This window comes from Botryllus schlosseri, chromosome 14 (genome assembly GCF_051294905.1).
Source record: "Botryllus schlosseri isolate E-star chromosome 14, Bs_hap1, whole genome shotgun sequence".
Taxonomy (NCBI): Eukaryota; Metazoa; Chordata; class Ascidiacea; order Stolidobranchia; family Styelidae; genus Botryllus; species Botryllus schlosseri.
Window position 1 is genome coordinate 4,492,094 of NC_137249.1, and position 16,251 is coordinate 4,508,344.

A 16,251-nucleotide genomic window follows, 5' to 3' on the forward strand; every position below is an offset into this window, starting at 1 on the left:
TCAAACAAAATGTTTCAATGTCCTGCTGATTTTGAGATTAGAATGGGTAAAGCGGTTCCAAACCATTACAAATCAAATCCGGAATGTTAGAGCGAACGGATTGATTAATTAATGTCATGTCCCCAATTCTTAATCATTCTGCTCTATGTATCAAAAACGGTGTTTTTCAACAGCGAGAACATTAATTTTAATCGAGGTGCCAAATTGGCAAATCATATCCCATCCCTTGCCATACTGATGAAAGCTTCCTTGTTCGCTGTGGACTATTGGCGAGCAAAACGAATCAATAATTCAAAACTGGTTCAAGTCATTTTTCATGCCTTATGAGAGCATTTAATATAGATCAGCTGCAATTCGATTTTGTCTATTCCTACCGTGGACTGTGTAGCCGCATTGCAGGGTCAGAAAACTGGCCTCTATTTTCAGCAGTAATTGCCATCATTTCTTTCAGATATTCAACAGCTCTTTTAGTATGGAAAAGCAAGACATCACACATGATATATAAAATTTATTCATTAGCATTGCGATATTTTCATAAAACCTTGCTTTTCAGTAAATTATTTGATTTACAGTGAAGTAAATAACATTCGAGTAACAATGCATAGTACGGTATGGATTGAAACGAGTCAACACAACTTGATGGTTCATGACGGTATTTTCGACCTAATTAATCAAGCCAATCAAGCAATTGTCAATACAAATATGAAGTCGAATAACTGTATATTCACTAATAAATTGCATGTAATCATAAGATCGATCAGAACTAATTGCTCATTAGTGAGGATTTAAGAGTTGTTCTCTCAACTCGTGATAACGCCGTCTCAGGACATGGGCTGCAGACTTGGGCTGTCTCTGTCTGGTAAGCACACCCTTTTTATTGCCTTGCACCCTAGTTACACCTTGTGCTGTAGCAAAGTCTGCAAAATTCCAAATCATCTCCCCAACGAGAAAGTCTCTCTTCAGTGTATCAAACACGGCAAAGTGCTGTTCCATCACCACTTCCTGGTACTCTTCTGTGAACATAATTGAAGGATCCTGGTGGAAGCCACCGATCGTTCCAGCTCCCCACTCTGTCATTATGATTGGCTTTCCCCTGGTCTAAAAAGGTCAGATACAATCAATGCAACAGTAGAAACACTTGAGAGTAAAGAATGACAGTTTGCTCAAATAAAGCAACTTGAAGTACAATCACTTTTGGAGTATTGCCGGCATTGTTATCTTAGAAGTTCAGTATTCAAGAGATAACAATATAACAAACAGGGTTGTAATGACTCGAGTCACGATTTTCTGATGACTCGACTTGACTTAAGTCATTTTCTCAAAATACGGAAACGAATCGACTCGAGTCAATCTGTGCATTGACTCGACTTGGACTCAAGTCATTGCGCATGACTCGAAACAAGTTATATGACTCGACTCGAGACTCAGACGACCAAGACCAACATTTCATTGTAATTTCGAAGAATAGTAAAGTAATCACACTATTGGTACTGCCACTTTAGTATTCGACCAGAAACTGATAAAAATTAGTATATTAGAAATGCGAACCATTCGATATCACCAAACAGAGTTATGAAAAGTGGGTTTAACAAGACTTTATCTGGAAACTGATCAGTCAACAGAATGACTTGGAATCGAGTCATAATACCATGACTCGGACTTGACCCTCTGCTCGCTGACTTGGACTCGGACTTGACTCGAGTCAAAACTATAAAAGTGAGATTGACTTGTGACTTCGTTACAACCCTGCAAATGCATGCTATCTATAACTATGTGGCAAATTTGTCATAAGGTCTAATGCTTACACACTGTATCAACATATTTGTTGTTTATTTTTCTGGTACGGTAATATGAGCTATTGCATTCATGTTGTCTCCAATGTATTATTTCATAGTAGGCCTATTGCACTGTTGACATGATTTGAAATGAATAAAATGAAATAAATAAAAATATATAAATGAAATACAAATCTTTCATTTATTTCAAGACAGATTCCAAGATTCTCAACTGACCTTGTACCATTCCGACAAGTAGAATCCCAACTTCCCTTGAATGACTTCGGTATGTCCACTGTCCTCATACCAAGAGATGTACTTATTCACACTAACAATATCAACAAAGGCACTGGACAAGTCTTTGTCATATGGTTGATTGCATACAACCGTCACGGGCCTGGTAGAATCCAACATCTTTACATGAGTAATTACATCTTTAAAATAGCCCTCGCTGATGGGCATTTGGGAATTGGGTTCATTTGCAACTGACCAGACAACAACAGATGGGTGGTTTTGATCCCGCTGTATCAATTCAGTAAGGACATTTTTATGATGGGCTAACGTTCTGTTTGAGAAATTTTCGACGGTTTTTAGTCCGACTGCTGGGCATTCGTCGATAACTAGGATTCCCTTTTCATCACAAAGCTGCATTATTTCCTCCGAGTACGGATAATGAGATGTACGAAAAGAGTTCCCTCCAAGCCAATCAAGCATATTGAAATCTTTGATTACGGAGGCCCAGTCAAATCCTTTACCGCGGACATCCCAATCTTCATGTTTTCCAAACCCGAGAAAATAAAAAGGCTTTCCATTGATGAGGAAATTTGTACCGGAAACTTCAACAGTTCGGAATCCAAATGGAAGTCGATATATATCGATTAATTTGTTGTATTGGTCATAAATCCCGGCAGAGAATGTGTGCAAGTATGCTGTGGTTTCATTCATTCCGATTGGCCACCAGAGGTGAGGATCATTTACAGTAATTTGTCCCGATTCCCCACTTGATGATGCAATCATGTTTCCGTCTTCGTCCAGCACACTGACTTTAAGAGTTACACCAGGACTGTATGTTATTTTCATGGGATTGTTTGCCGTCAAGGCAACGCTTGTTGCAACATCATATTCCAGTTTACATGTGCGAGTATGTGGGACACATGAAGTTATTATCGAAATGTTTTGGATGTAAACTGAAGGTGTTGTGTACAGTGTCACAGGTCGGTGAATCCCAGCGTAATTGAAGAAATCGAATTGAATGTTCTGCACAAAGTAGCCAGGTGGATAATGCTCATCTTCACTTTTATGTTCGATTGTGCCCGGTGGCAATGTATACGGAGTCAATGTATTATTTACAGCGATGGTAATATTGTTCTGCTGTCCATACAGTAATTTGGACTCGATATTTTTCTCGAACGGCAAATGCCCGCCTTCATGAGTCATCACCTGCAAATATATGCAATAGCAGTGTTACTAAATTTGGTCTCATTTTCATGAAAATTCAATTCCATTGTTGTATTTGTATACAACATGAAGATTTTTGCTTTCAAAAACGAATTTAAAAGATATGGTAAGCATTGAATAAACAACTGTTGCATTGGCATAACACCAGGGTTATAAGGTTGTAGGGTTGTCACAAGGCTCCGAGTCACAAGTCAGTCTCACCTTTATAGTTTGGACTCGAGTCAAGTCGAGTCATTTTCAATTCACCACCGAGTCAAGTCCGAGTCTAAGTCACGGAGTAGAGTGACAAGTCCGAGTCATAGAGTTTTGACCGGAGTCCAAGTCATTGTGTTGACTGTTCAGTTCCAAGTTAATAACATGTGAAACCCACTTTTTACAACTCTGCTCGGTGATATCAAATGCTTTGCATTCATAATATAGCCTGCTAATTTTCCTCACTTTTAGCAGTTTCCGGTAGCATTTTCAAGTACCAGTACTGATAGACGAAAAAATAATAGTTTGATAACTTTACTATTCTTCGAAATTACAATGGTGGACCCAGTCTCGAGTCATATGACTTGGTCCGAGTCATGCACAATGACTCGAGTACAAGTCGAGTCAATACACAGTCTAGTCGAGTCATTTTTCATTTTCAAGAAAATGACTCGAGTCAAGTCGAGTCACCAAAAAATCGCGACTCGAGTCTGAATCGACGACTTGAGTCATTACAACCCTGTATAACACACCAGCATTTTAGAACATGAGCGCTTACCGAGTCCTACAGACCAATAAATAACATACCTGCTGAGAATTGACCCATACAATTGTGTTATAATGAGCACTGCCGACCCGAAGGAAAACTTTCTCTTCATTCCATGCTTTCGGGACAAAGAAGTCTCTTTGGTACCTGAACAAAAACAACAACTGTGCCAGACTGGAATCGATGGTTGTTTTTGACAACATGTTGTGCGTGACATACGGATTCCTCGCGTGATTGGAAAATTTCATCCGCGTGGCGGAAATATTTTTCGCTCTGATTCGATACTGAATTACTTATTAAACAACACAATGTGCTAAAATATACTGGTTATACGCCGGGCTAGGGCTACGTCGTATATTCGCTGTTGCGCAAATGCCACGCTTGCTTGCGTTCATTGTAAAGCTCAAGCGCCTTATTCTGGATCTAGACTCTGGTATCGCTTTGTGACGTCAGCATAATTCATTAATCGGCTTGATCAGATATAAATGCTCGCGTGACGTTGCGCGTGCCGTTGCCACCGATTCCACTCTGGCAACTGTGCAATGGTGCATTACCCACTTTTTGGACTAAAGATATTAGATCCAGGGTCATCGCCCCAGACTTTAGTCTTCCTGAATCCATTGTGCGAATGCTTCCACACGTTAATAGGACAATCAATGTTCTAGCATTGTAGACGTCCAAAATAAAATAGATTTGACCAGGTCAACAACTTACCATGCCCACCCAACAAAGTCTCTGATGGTCTTATTCTGAGTGATATCATTATAACTGGCCGGAACAGGCATGTAGATCCAGTTAGGCAATTTCTTACTCCACCATTCTTGAGCAAAGCCCATCTGCCTCGATGCAGATATATCGATCTGAAATCTCCATTTACCACTCAAGTCCTTGATGTTCCGAGTCTCGGATTCTCTCGGATATAGAGCTCCAAATATCGACTGAGAAGTTCCTACTAGTAGTAACAGGCACAAACTATTCATGGTTATAACAGAATCGATGAGGTACACTCACCAGTTTACCGAGATTAATGCCGCAATTTTCTATAGGAGTTTGCAAAATGCCAACTACTACGAAGTACGAAACAGTATTTACATTTTGCGTTCAATGGTGCAAGACAAATTGTGACCAATGAGCTATGTAAAAATAGTGAGGAATTCTGGATATCGAATGCTCTCATTTACCATAGTCGAATTCTGCCTGTCATTGCTATGACAGTCATCTGCTAAAACTACCAAAGCACTTTATCATCAACTTTATATTAATAATAATAATAATATAATAATAATCCTCTGTTGGGGGGCTGCCAGTAAAACTGCACTCAAGCCACTGCAAAAACTACAGTATAAAGTACTCCGAATCATAGCTAGGGCCCCAAAGGGGCCTGGCTGCTATCCAACAAGTCCCTGCAGAAGAGATTCGGCGTCCTAAACATAGAAGATATGCGGAAACTAGAAATCGCCAAGTTTATGTATCAGTTCCACTATAGTTCCACTACAGTCTCTATAGTTCCACTGCGGTCGTTGCCCCGAATATTTCAATGACTTCTTTACCTCGGAATCAAAAGCGCACAAGTACAACACACGCGCGTCCACGTCGTTCAAATATCATATGATCGACCGAAAAGATCATCGCTCTATCAAATATGCCAGACCTGATGTGTGGAACAGTCAGGGCCGTAACAGCACTTCGTCAGCCCCCCCAAAAACGTTGGTCTTGGCCCCCCCATAGGGTTATAGGCCGAACTTCTGCCCCCCCCCGGCGATACACACTTTACCGCTATTTATCGTATTCGTTGGGAGTTTGTTTGTTAAATCAGCTTATGTGGCCTAAGCGCGCGATGCGCGGAATATTTCTGGAATTCATGATTGAATCGGTCAGTATGATCGGGAATTGCATATATATTGTTATCAATTTTTATCTTCTCTCTGCTCACGTAATCAGATTTGCCGGTAGAGCTGAATGAGGAGTGTTTGAAAAGGTAGGACCACTCAATAATAATTAAACATCTTCGGGCGTATACCCGTTGGCAGGAACAAAACAGTACCTCGTCAGGCCCCCAAAAACGTGGGTCTTGGGCTCCCATAGGGTGATAAAACGACCCCCCCATCACGTTGTTGGCGTTTGTCACGAAATAATCTGTACTGTATTGTGAGTAGAGCGCGAAGCGCGAAAATTTTCGATAATTTATGATAAAATCGGTCAATCAGATCGGCGATTGCATCTATATTATGCTATCAATTTATTGTCCTCTCTACTCACGTAATTATATTTACCGGTAGAGCTGAGTGAAGTGTCTTGAAAACGGAAGGGCCCGTAAATAATAATTAAACATATTCGGGCGGGCGGACCCGTTGATATGACTTCGTTACATGATGTTATTTCGTGACTTCCAGTCTGCTATATCAAAAAATATAGAATCGCCCAAACGTAGGCTTCTAAACTAAGAGACGGACACGATTTCAAATTGGTATTTCTTCACTGGCATAAAGTTTTTCCCAGCGGGATAGTATTTGTCTTGTGAGGTTCAGATTGCAAAGACAGGAACATTCGGCACCAGTCATTTAGGCGCCTATGGACAATTAAACCTCTATGTGTTTTCTATATATAACGAAGTCTTCGGCCAAGGTTTTCTCGCTGCCGATCGTTCTGGCACACTTCTTGACGTCGCATTTTATATGGTTATATGGCCTAAAACTTGATTGTATTTCTTGGTGGGTCGTGGCGCGGTAATGGCCCAACACCCAATAATAAAGATAAACGGGTACTTGAATTCACGCGCAGCGCGAAAAATTTTTGAAAAATTGCATAAATTTTCTAAAAATACTCTATGATATATGCTAAATTCACGAAATAATTTTGGGCCCCCTTCGAGCTCGCCCCCCCCAATTGGGGGGTTTGGGGTGCGGCAGTTAGGGTGCTGGGAGCAGTATATCCCGCCGGCCATCCGACAGTCGACGAGCATGTCCACATTCAAGTAGAAATACAAGCAATTATACTACTAAATAATTACAGCCCATCCTCAAGATTACCAGACCACGACTGACCTATCGATCTCGCTTCTCATTACATGCCGTTCTATTTCTTTTTCTATACTATCTTCTTTACTTTCATTCATTCAGTGTGCATGCCTCCTCTTTACATCACCTAGGCCAAGGTGGGTGTCTGATTCCATAGACTACTCCTAGTCGCTTCGACATCTTCCTGTCTTTCATTGTATCGCATTTTTTGTGGTGTATTGAACGGATAAAATTGCTAATAAACCAATGATGATGATGATGATAAAGCGCCGAATGTAACACCATATCATCACTACACTAGGGCGCTGTACATAAAAGGCAATAAAAAATAAAAGTGAACGATATATATAAAAATCGGAGTGCATAGTTGAAGAGCAGAATGAACACTACTGTAGTTCGAACGCTCGTGTATGAATAAAACGGTCTCTATTTTGCGCTTGAAAACATATAGTGAGTCGGATAGTCTAATAGAAGATGGAAGATTGTTCCACAAAATGGCGGCCGAGAAAGAAAAGGTTCTCTCGCCGTATGTCGATGTATTGACTCTTGGAACTGACATGAGTTTCTACGACTGAGAACGTAGCGACTGTAGATTGTCACTAGCTCACGAAGATACGCTGGTGCACATACCTTCACACATTAGTCAGTAAACTGTATTTTACGGGAAGCCAATGAAGGGATCTAAGAATCGGCGTTACGTTATCACGCTTCTTTGACAGAGTCACTAAACGACCCGCGATGTTTTGGATTTTTTGTAGCTTGTCGATGCAATTTTGGTTTACCCCGAAAAGCAGAGTATTTCCATAGTCAAGCCGTGATATCACTAAAGCAACGACAGTATTATGTATAGAATGTAAACGTGGAATGGCAACATTCTAAAGTATTATGGCTTTGCATGCATCCTCAGCAGAGGTGGTCAAACTAGTCAAGAAAGCTACTCAAGTAGAGGTAGAAGTAGCGACGAAAAAAATCTACTCAAGTACGAGTAGAAGTACTTCTTACATAAGCAACCTAAAACTACTTGAAGGTTAAGTAGAATTGACTGACTTTAAATCTACTCAAGTAAGTAAGTAGTTGTGAAAACGATCGTAATTGGTTCGCATGGACTGTCAAAAGCTGCAAACGGAGCTATGCGGAAGGTACAGAGAGCTTGATTCATATTGATTCATCCCAGGTGTCAATTTTTGACAGAATAAGCAATCGTCCACATCATGGGATGTGAAAGTATTGATATCGAAATACGCCATGCAGCAATTAAAGGTTTAATGTCTCTGGTGATCTGTATAAAAGTATAGCTAACCAATCGTCTGGGTGCTCAGCTATACAATACTTATCTGGAGATAGCCTGTAGCTCTTGGGTGAAGTTCTTCGTAACAGATCAGTGACGTGCGGTGAGGCACGGACATCCCCCCCCCCACACACTAGTGCGGAGCATGGACCGGAGCCGGATTGGATATCCGGCCGGATTTTTTCCATTTTGGCCGGACTGGATCGGAGCCGGATCAGTACTTTTTCTGATACGGCCGGAGCCGGATCAGTACTTTTTTGATAATGCCAGAATCTTTATGGATAAGCATGACGTTTGTAACTAAATAACTACCAACCAACAACACGCAAGTAACCGCCAAGCCAGTGCGAAAACAAACGAGCCATATTTCTAAATTCACGGAACCACCGTACCGTGTTGGGCCGGATTTCCGGCAGAACTTTTTCATATTTGGCCGGAGCTGGATCGGAGCCGGATCAGTACTTTTTCCTGATACGACCGGAGCCGGACCAGAGAATTGGCAAACCGGATTGGAGGCGGACCAGAGAATTTGTCGATCCGCTCCGCACTACCCCCCTCCCCACACACACACACAAACACACACGCACGTAAAGTAGCCTACCTGATAAAGAAATCCAAAATGTGAATAACAACAGCAGCGGGTATAGAGAGCATTTTCTTTGCACACCGATAGCCGTTGCAATTCCACAATAATCAATGCATGTAGGACTGGTCACTATTGTGCTAAATGGGCAAGTTTAGACGGATAACAATTACTATCTCTTCAAGTACCGGTATAAACTATTCGAAGCATAAAGCAACGACAATAATGCAGCTTATGCAAGTAGCTATCACATACCACAATTTTACGGAAAATAAATAACAGCTACATAAGTAAGGGAATGTATTTGCTCCGCATTACGTATTGGCCGTCGCTACTATATAATTCCTACAAGACAGTCAAGACTGTTGTATTCCAAAATCGATAGCGCGTTTCACTGTGCTGCGATTGCCCAATTGTTAGCGAATAGTGCATGGGGCAAATTCGTTTGTGCCTCACCTGGCTATTGTTTCTCTGCGATGTCATTGTTCGTAATAAAGCCAAATCTCACCTTCCTTGGCGATTTTGAGGGGGCTCTGGTGGTCTGACACTGTTAATATTTGGATTTTCGAAATCAATATGACGATAGCATTTGATTGATACCAGTTGTTATGAATTCCGAGCTATTTATGATGAATTGCATTGTCGCATGTGAGGCACGACCCGCCCGTGCCTCACCTGTGCTGCAACTCTCCTTTCGCGCTTTATTTTTGAATAATAATTGTGCAAATTGATGATGTTGTGTGAAAAAATGTTCAAATTTAGTTATTTATGAACATCGATGTAAAATATCAATAATCATCGACCCATGGAAGGTTTTAACAATTTTCGCTTATTCGCCCTGACGACAGGTGAGGCACTGCCAGAGGTGGTCAAAGTAGTCAAGAAAGCGACGCAAAAATCTACTCAAGTACGAGTAGAAGTACTTTTTTCATAAGCAGCCTAAAACTACTTGAAGAAGAAGTAGAATTTGCTGGCTTTAAATCGACTCAAGTAAGTAAGTAGTTTTAAAAACGGTCATAATACGCTCGCATGGACTCTCAAAAGCTGCAAATTGAGATATGCGGAAGGTGAAGAGAGCTTCATGTACAACGCATGTTGATGCATCCCAGGAGGTATAAATTTCCGACAGCATGAACATTCGACCAAATCATAAGATGCGAAGATAGTTTTGCTATGGAAATGAGATAGTAATTTTCTGTTAACTCGAACATCCCGCGTTTTAGAAAATGTCATGACATGTTCCCTCACGCCTATTACGGCATTTAGTTTAGTAGAAGAGCAATACGGAGTTGTATGGATACGTTGTCAACACTTTGCGCGATTCGTATACTATGATAACAAAATATGGCATAACGCAAAAATGCCATATGGTGTAATTGTTTAGCAAAATAGACGTCGATGCTACACTTTCTTTTAAACTTAAAAAACATGTATGTTTCCCAGAAAAAAGAACTGAAACCAATTAGAACTGTAAATGATACTGTGAATTGAACGAGAACTACAAATACTACAACAGAAAAGCGGAAAATGTATTTTATGTCTTTTTTCACGGCAGTTTTAACGTTGGTCTGCTACAACACATTTAACACTGAAAACGTCAGAGCCCACATTTCCAGAATAGGACACTCCATGGTTTACGATTACGATATGATGGGTAAATGCTAGATTTCGAAACGGTAGTTTCAAACGTTATGATGGGCCATATTTACTGTGACGAAATATGCCATATGGGCGACAATGCCGTGCAATGCAACGTGCAACCTAAATAATATTCACTTTCGTGAAAACATATTTGTAACTCTATATATACTTGACGTGAAGCGCGACGGAAATTCTGGGTTTGACTTAAATTTTCTTAGGATTGAAAGTTAGAACTCCGTGAAAACAGCCCGACAATTCCCCAGTTTCTCTTTCTAATTGGGGGTTACACTACTTCTACTTGACAAACTGAAAATAGCGAAAAGTAAGTAAGTAGATCACTAAATATTACGAAGTAGAAGTAGAAGTAGCGAAGATTCTATCTACTTGAGTAAGTACCAGAAGTAGAGGAAAAGTACTTGAGTACTTCGAAAAAGTAGAAGTACTTCGTTACTGACCACCTCTGCCCACTGCCTCACCTGCCTCATTGGACCGCACGTCACTGTAACAGAAATATACTCAATACAATGGTTTATTCAAACGTTATACAGTAGTAGGGTATAGAGCAGGGGTCGCCAACTCAAAACGGGTCGCGGGCCACTTTTCAAAATTCGTCGAGGCCGCGGGCCGCATGACTTCAATATCGAGATAAAAATGGGCAACGCAGTTTAGCAGCCACGTTTTGATAACTCTACGTCAGTACAACGCTGTTTTCTCAAACATGTGCGACGGGTATAGTTACCACAGAAGAAATAATATTTTATTGAAGAAGTGCAAATGCAACAAAAGAAATGAAGATAATCAATTTTATTCTATTTTGAACTATGAGCTGCGCACCATACCTGACAACACTCTTCATCAACTAAAGCAGATGTGACCAACCTTTTGCTATTCACGGCTGCATTTCGATTACTTATGTTGGCTACGACCGCATTCCAGTGCATGGTCGTAATGCACTAACTGGAGATCAAAAGCCCACGTTAAAATGTCCATGTCCATTGTCCATTGCCGGTAAACTCCGGACTAATCTATATACTCATATCGGCTTACTCTGCGCAACAAAATCGTGAGTAGTCATGTTATGAATAACCACCAGGATTCGTTGTCTAGTCGCGCGGAGCGCGAAAATATTTTTATATTCTTGAGTGAATTTCGCCATTAATATTATTATAGTTTCACATATTACTATCAAATATTTATCCTTTCTCAGCTCATGTGATCGAATTCACCGGTAGAGTTGATGCAGATGATGTCTTAGAAAATTTAGGAAAGTTATTAATGCTGTGTTGCATTTTAGGGTGGGCCAATTTTTTTTATTCCCGTTTGTTGCATGGTGTTATTTCTTGACATCCCATCAGGATTTTCGGTATAGCGAAAGGATATTGGATTCGCTCAAACGTAGGCCTACCAGAACCAAATTTCCTTCGTGATGAGCAGAACACGATTACAAATTGGTATTTATTCATGGGACGCATCATTTTCCTCTGCTGATCGCATCTCTACTGTGGAGCTCTGATTACAAAGGACACTATTAATATATAAAATGAACACGCGTTGAGCCGCGCGCAGCGCGAAGAAAATTTCAAGAATAATTAAAACCTCCCATTAATTAGAGAGTCAATTCATAAATTCAATTTGCATATTGACGACCGCCAACACATCGTAATCGAAATAAGTGTCGACGGCCGCATAATCTTCCTTCTACTGCCACAGATTGGCCACCCCTAGACAAAAGAATCGACCTTGGGGTTAGCTAGACACGGTATTTGCTGAGAAACTATCTCCCCGTCAAGCTGGGTCTTTTGGGGAACCCGAAGTCGTTTTCTATGCGTCTCTGTCTTGGCAATGGTGGACCATTGCACTTCAAGGCAATATGCCCAAATGCTAGTTCATATCAGCGAATTCTTCCTCAATGGAATGATATCACCATCGCCGCAGCAAGCAGTGAGAAATATCGCCGTCGCAGTGAGAAATAGTGATATTGGGCATAGGAGAATAGCTTACTTTGAACAACCACAACAACAATATCAAAATCAATTTAATAATTTCAAAATGCTGTACAGATCGTTCTTCCAAAATCTCAAATCAGGCCGCGGGCCGCAAAACACGACCTTGCGGGCCGCGTGTTGGTGACCCCTGGTATAGAGTCTCAATCATAATCAAAGCAATCCTCAAACACGTGTTACATACACTTATATAGAGTCTCAGGACCAGACATGGGGTGATTACTTCATGAATGTAATCGATTGCGATTACGATTACTTCTGAATCCCGCGATTACGATTACAGCAAAATCAGGAAGTAGTCGATTACGATTACGATTACATTGTAAATGTAATCACGATTACTCACGATTACATTTATTTTACTTCTTACTCTTAGAACTAATCTTAGATGATGGATGGGAAGACAATATAATGATTGCGATGAAAAGGCTTTAATGACATAACAACTTTCTTTATAAATGATGGGTCATTTGCGTGTTACGTCATAATGTACCCATTGCTGACGTTTATAGGGGACGATTTACCGCACCCAACGATTTGTATTCTTGCCAGGTCCGTAAGTGCCGCACCCCAAACTCCCCAATAGGGTGGGAAGCGAGCTCGGAGGGGACTCAGAAGTATTTCGTAAACCACCATAAATAAATTATAGAGTATTTTTAAGAGATTTAATCAACTTGAAAATTTTCTCCGAGCTTCGCGATTAAAATGTCTCTAGATTGCTTGACTTTGAAATGCATACTTCTCCGCATCAAGAAAGAAACACGCATAATTTATGGTAATAGACATTTCGGTGCAGGTCATTTCGTTGCCATGACATACCAAAAGACATATTCAGTTTTGGCCAACATGCAGCTCCACGGATGTGCTAATAAAGAAAGACCTTGGCTGAAACTTAGGGTATTTGTCCATTGTCAATAGCCTCGTTGGGTGACCCGTGACTAATAGTCCTAACCTTACTGTCCGAGCCCACAATAAAAATGCCACCCGGGGCACCCACAGAAGAATAAATACATGGCAATTTGTGTTTGCGTCTCACGAAAGTTCTTCTTTTAGTCTGCTACGTTTGGGCGACTACACGATATCTTTTTGATAAAATAACAGCCCGAAGGTCACGAATTAACAACATGAAATAAAGTAATTATAACATCATACCAGATGTTATAGTTATGAATTAAGTGCCCCCATATCTACATGTAAATATGGCTATCGGGGGCTGAGAGAGGATTGAAAATGAATAGGAATATGATGCAATTACCAATATTATTGACGAAATTCAGTCTTCACCTTGAAATTTGACTAGTCTATATGGGGGCCCAAGATCAACGTTTCGAGTAGGGGGGGGGGGCGAATTGCTGTTATGGTTCTGATTCTAGCTACAACCCATGTCAACATGGTATTTAAGTGGATGGCTATGGCGGCAGGTCCCATTAATGAGTAAATAATTGTGAAATAACGATTGGTACCCGTCTCAATTAGAGTCATATGAGAATAAGTAAACGTGAGCCTAAAATTCTGCGCTCAACTTAGTACAGTTACTGCAAGCTGCCGTCTCGAGAAACGGCAAAGAACGGCACGGTTATGATAAATATCAGCAACTGTTGATTTTTAATGTTTCGTTGCGGAAAGCGTGATGTTGTATTTGACGAGTACAAAATTTCGAATCTTTGTCCGGTGGTGCACAGGCCTACTACTCGCCAAGCAGCAACAGTCAAACTATAGAATGTGACATTCTATAGTCAAACTGCGTTTAACTAGACATGTCCAAAAATCAATTCATAAGTTACTATTTGAAACTATAGGCAGCGTGGTGATTATTATCCTGCTGCGAGGTAGTGGCGTCCGGAGTGTATTGATAACCAGATGTATACACCACGGTGGGTGTTCTTACTACTTACAATCACACTACAATGAATGTACTTCGAATATCTATCTACCATGTGTGGATACTTTTTACGCAATGGCGAGCAAGCTAATAATTCTGACGTAATAATGAGCAGTGGCGTTTGAAAATCGGGCGCTTGTGCTATCACTAACTTGGAATAATATATCTTCCTTGTTCGCGAATGTTCAGTTTATGTCATAGTATTTGTACAAATAAAAAGTAATCGTTCTTTCACAAAGAAATCGATTAGATATGGGAAGTAGTCGATTACGATTACGATTACTTCGGAATTTTTTCAAATGTAATCGATTGCGATTACTATCACTTCAAAGCGCTGTAATCGTCGTAATCGATTACGATTACTAATCGCGATTACCCCATGTCTGCTCAGGACATCACAACAAGAAGTAGTTTCTTATTCGAGACGTAGCGGAATATCATGGACGAGTGATCACAACGGGATAGCTACAATACTAATCCTTTATTTACTCAAACACCCCGTCTAGAGAATATCATGAATCATGGTATGGCGCCCTCCCACATATTATACGGAGAAGTTGTGTCGGATACGGCTTTAACACTTTGCGCGATTAGTATACGTTAATTAAAAATATGGCAGATCGTAAAAATGTCATATAGTGTATAGCTTCAAAATATAAGGCTACTACACTTGCTTTTATACTTGTAAAAAGCGGAAAATATATTTCATGTCTTTTGTCCAGAAAGTTTCGACAGTGGTTAGCTAAAACACAGTGGCGGGGAGATAGCGTAGTGGTGACGATAAGCCCCTACCAAGCAGGCCGAGCCGGTTCGATTCCCGTCGGAGGTTCATTTGGGCTCCTCTTCCCCCGCTGTCGCCGTTCTTACAGCGACAAAAAAGCCCAGAAAAAAGACCCGAAAAAAGAAAGCACTCACAAGGAATGGAAAGAACTAGTAGAAAGGGCCGCGGCTTCAAAAAGATCAACATCGAAAAAGAACTGTGACATCGGGCACTCTAGGCCGAGGTGGATGTTTGAGTAAAGGATCGCTACTGATGCGTGTCGTTCGACATCCTCCTATCTGTTCGTTACATTGCATTGTGTCTTATCGCCTTGTACATTGTGTGTAGCTTGTTCAGATGAAAATTATAACCCAATGTATAAAAAAAAACATGTCTAACGATAAAAAAAGTCAAAGTCCACTTTTCCAGATTAGGACACGTCATGGGCTGCTAGGTATAATAGGTAATTGCTAGATTGCGAAACGGTAGTTTCAAACGTTATGGGGGCCATACTTACTGTGATGAAATATTTGGTATAGGCGACAAGGCGGTGTGAACGGATCCACGCAACCCGGTATCTAAATTATATTCAGCGATACTTTCGTTAAAACATATTTGCCACTCCATATCTACTGTGTGCGAGGCGCAACGAAAATTCTGGGTATTACATGACTTCTATGAAAATTAAATGTTGATACTACGTGAAAACAGCCCCGAAATTTCCTTCGGCTATCTTTCTTATATTGGGAGATTAAATTACTTGACAAACTGAAAATAGAGAAAAGTAAGTAAGTAGTTCACAAAATATTACGAAGTATAGAAGTAGCGAAAAAAGATCTACTTGAGTAAGTACCAGAAGTAGAGGAAACTACTTGAGTAATTCGAAAAAGTAGAAGTACTTCGTTACTGACCACCTCTGATCCTCAGATAGGTAGGCCCTAGTTCGCTAGTTCCTGATTCGACTGATCTTGTGGATGTACATGAAGCAGATCTTTGATGTATAGTCGATATGTTTTTCCACTGAGAGCGTGTCGTCAAAGTGAATACCTAGGTTGCGTACGCAGGACTTGGCTTGGATAGTGTCTGGTCCGAATCTATTGGTGAA

At 40.6% G+C, this 16,251-nt stretch overlaps 1 protein-coding gene across 1 annotated transcript; it reads right to left on the reverse strand.

Annotated features, from left to right (window-relative positions):
- Positions 1-493: 493 nt before the first annotated feature.
- Positions 494-5,231, reverse strand: LOC145455920 (beta-glucuronidase-like). Its single transcript, XM_080333952.1, has 4 exons — positions 4,687-5,231; positions 4,014-4,119; positions 2,013-3,215; positions 494-1,098 (listed from the first exon to the last, which is right to left on the reverse strand). The coding sequence occupies exons 1-4, from the start codon at positions 4,950-4,952 to the stop codon at positions 775-777; spliced, it is 1,899 nt and encodes a 632-aa protein (XP_080190078.1). The 5' UTR covers positions 4,953-5,231; the 3' UTR covers positions 494-774.
- Positions 5,232-16,251: the final 11,020 nt, after the last annotated feature.

Bases quoted from the DNA above. Each gene is read 5' to 3' on its own strand.
- LOC145455920 (XM_080333952.1), bottom strand. From the start codon at position 4,952: ATGAATAGTTTGTGCCTGTTACTACTAGTAGGAACTTCTCAGTCGATA. The intron at 3,216-4,013 runs GTATGTTATTTA...ATATATTTGCAG, and splicing joins TATGGGTCAATTCTCAGCAG to GTGATGACTCATGAAGGCGG. The intron at 1,099-2,012 runs GTCAGTTGAGAA...TGACCTTTTTAG, and splicing joins ACTTGTCGGAATGGTACAAG to ACCAGGGGAAAGCCAATCAT.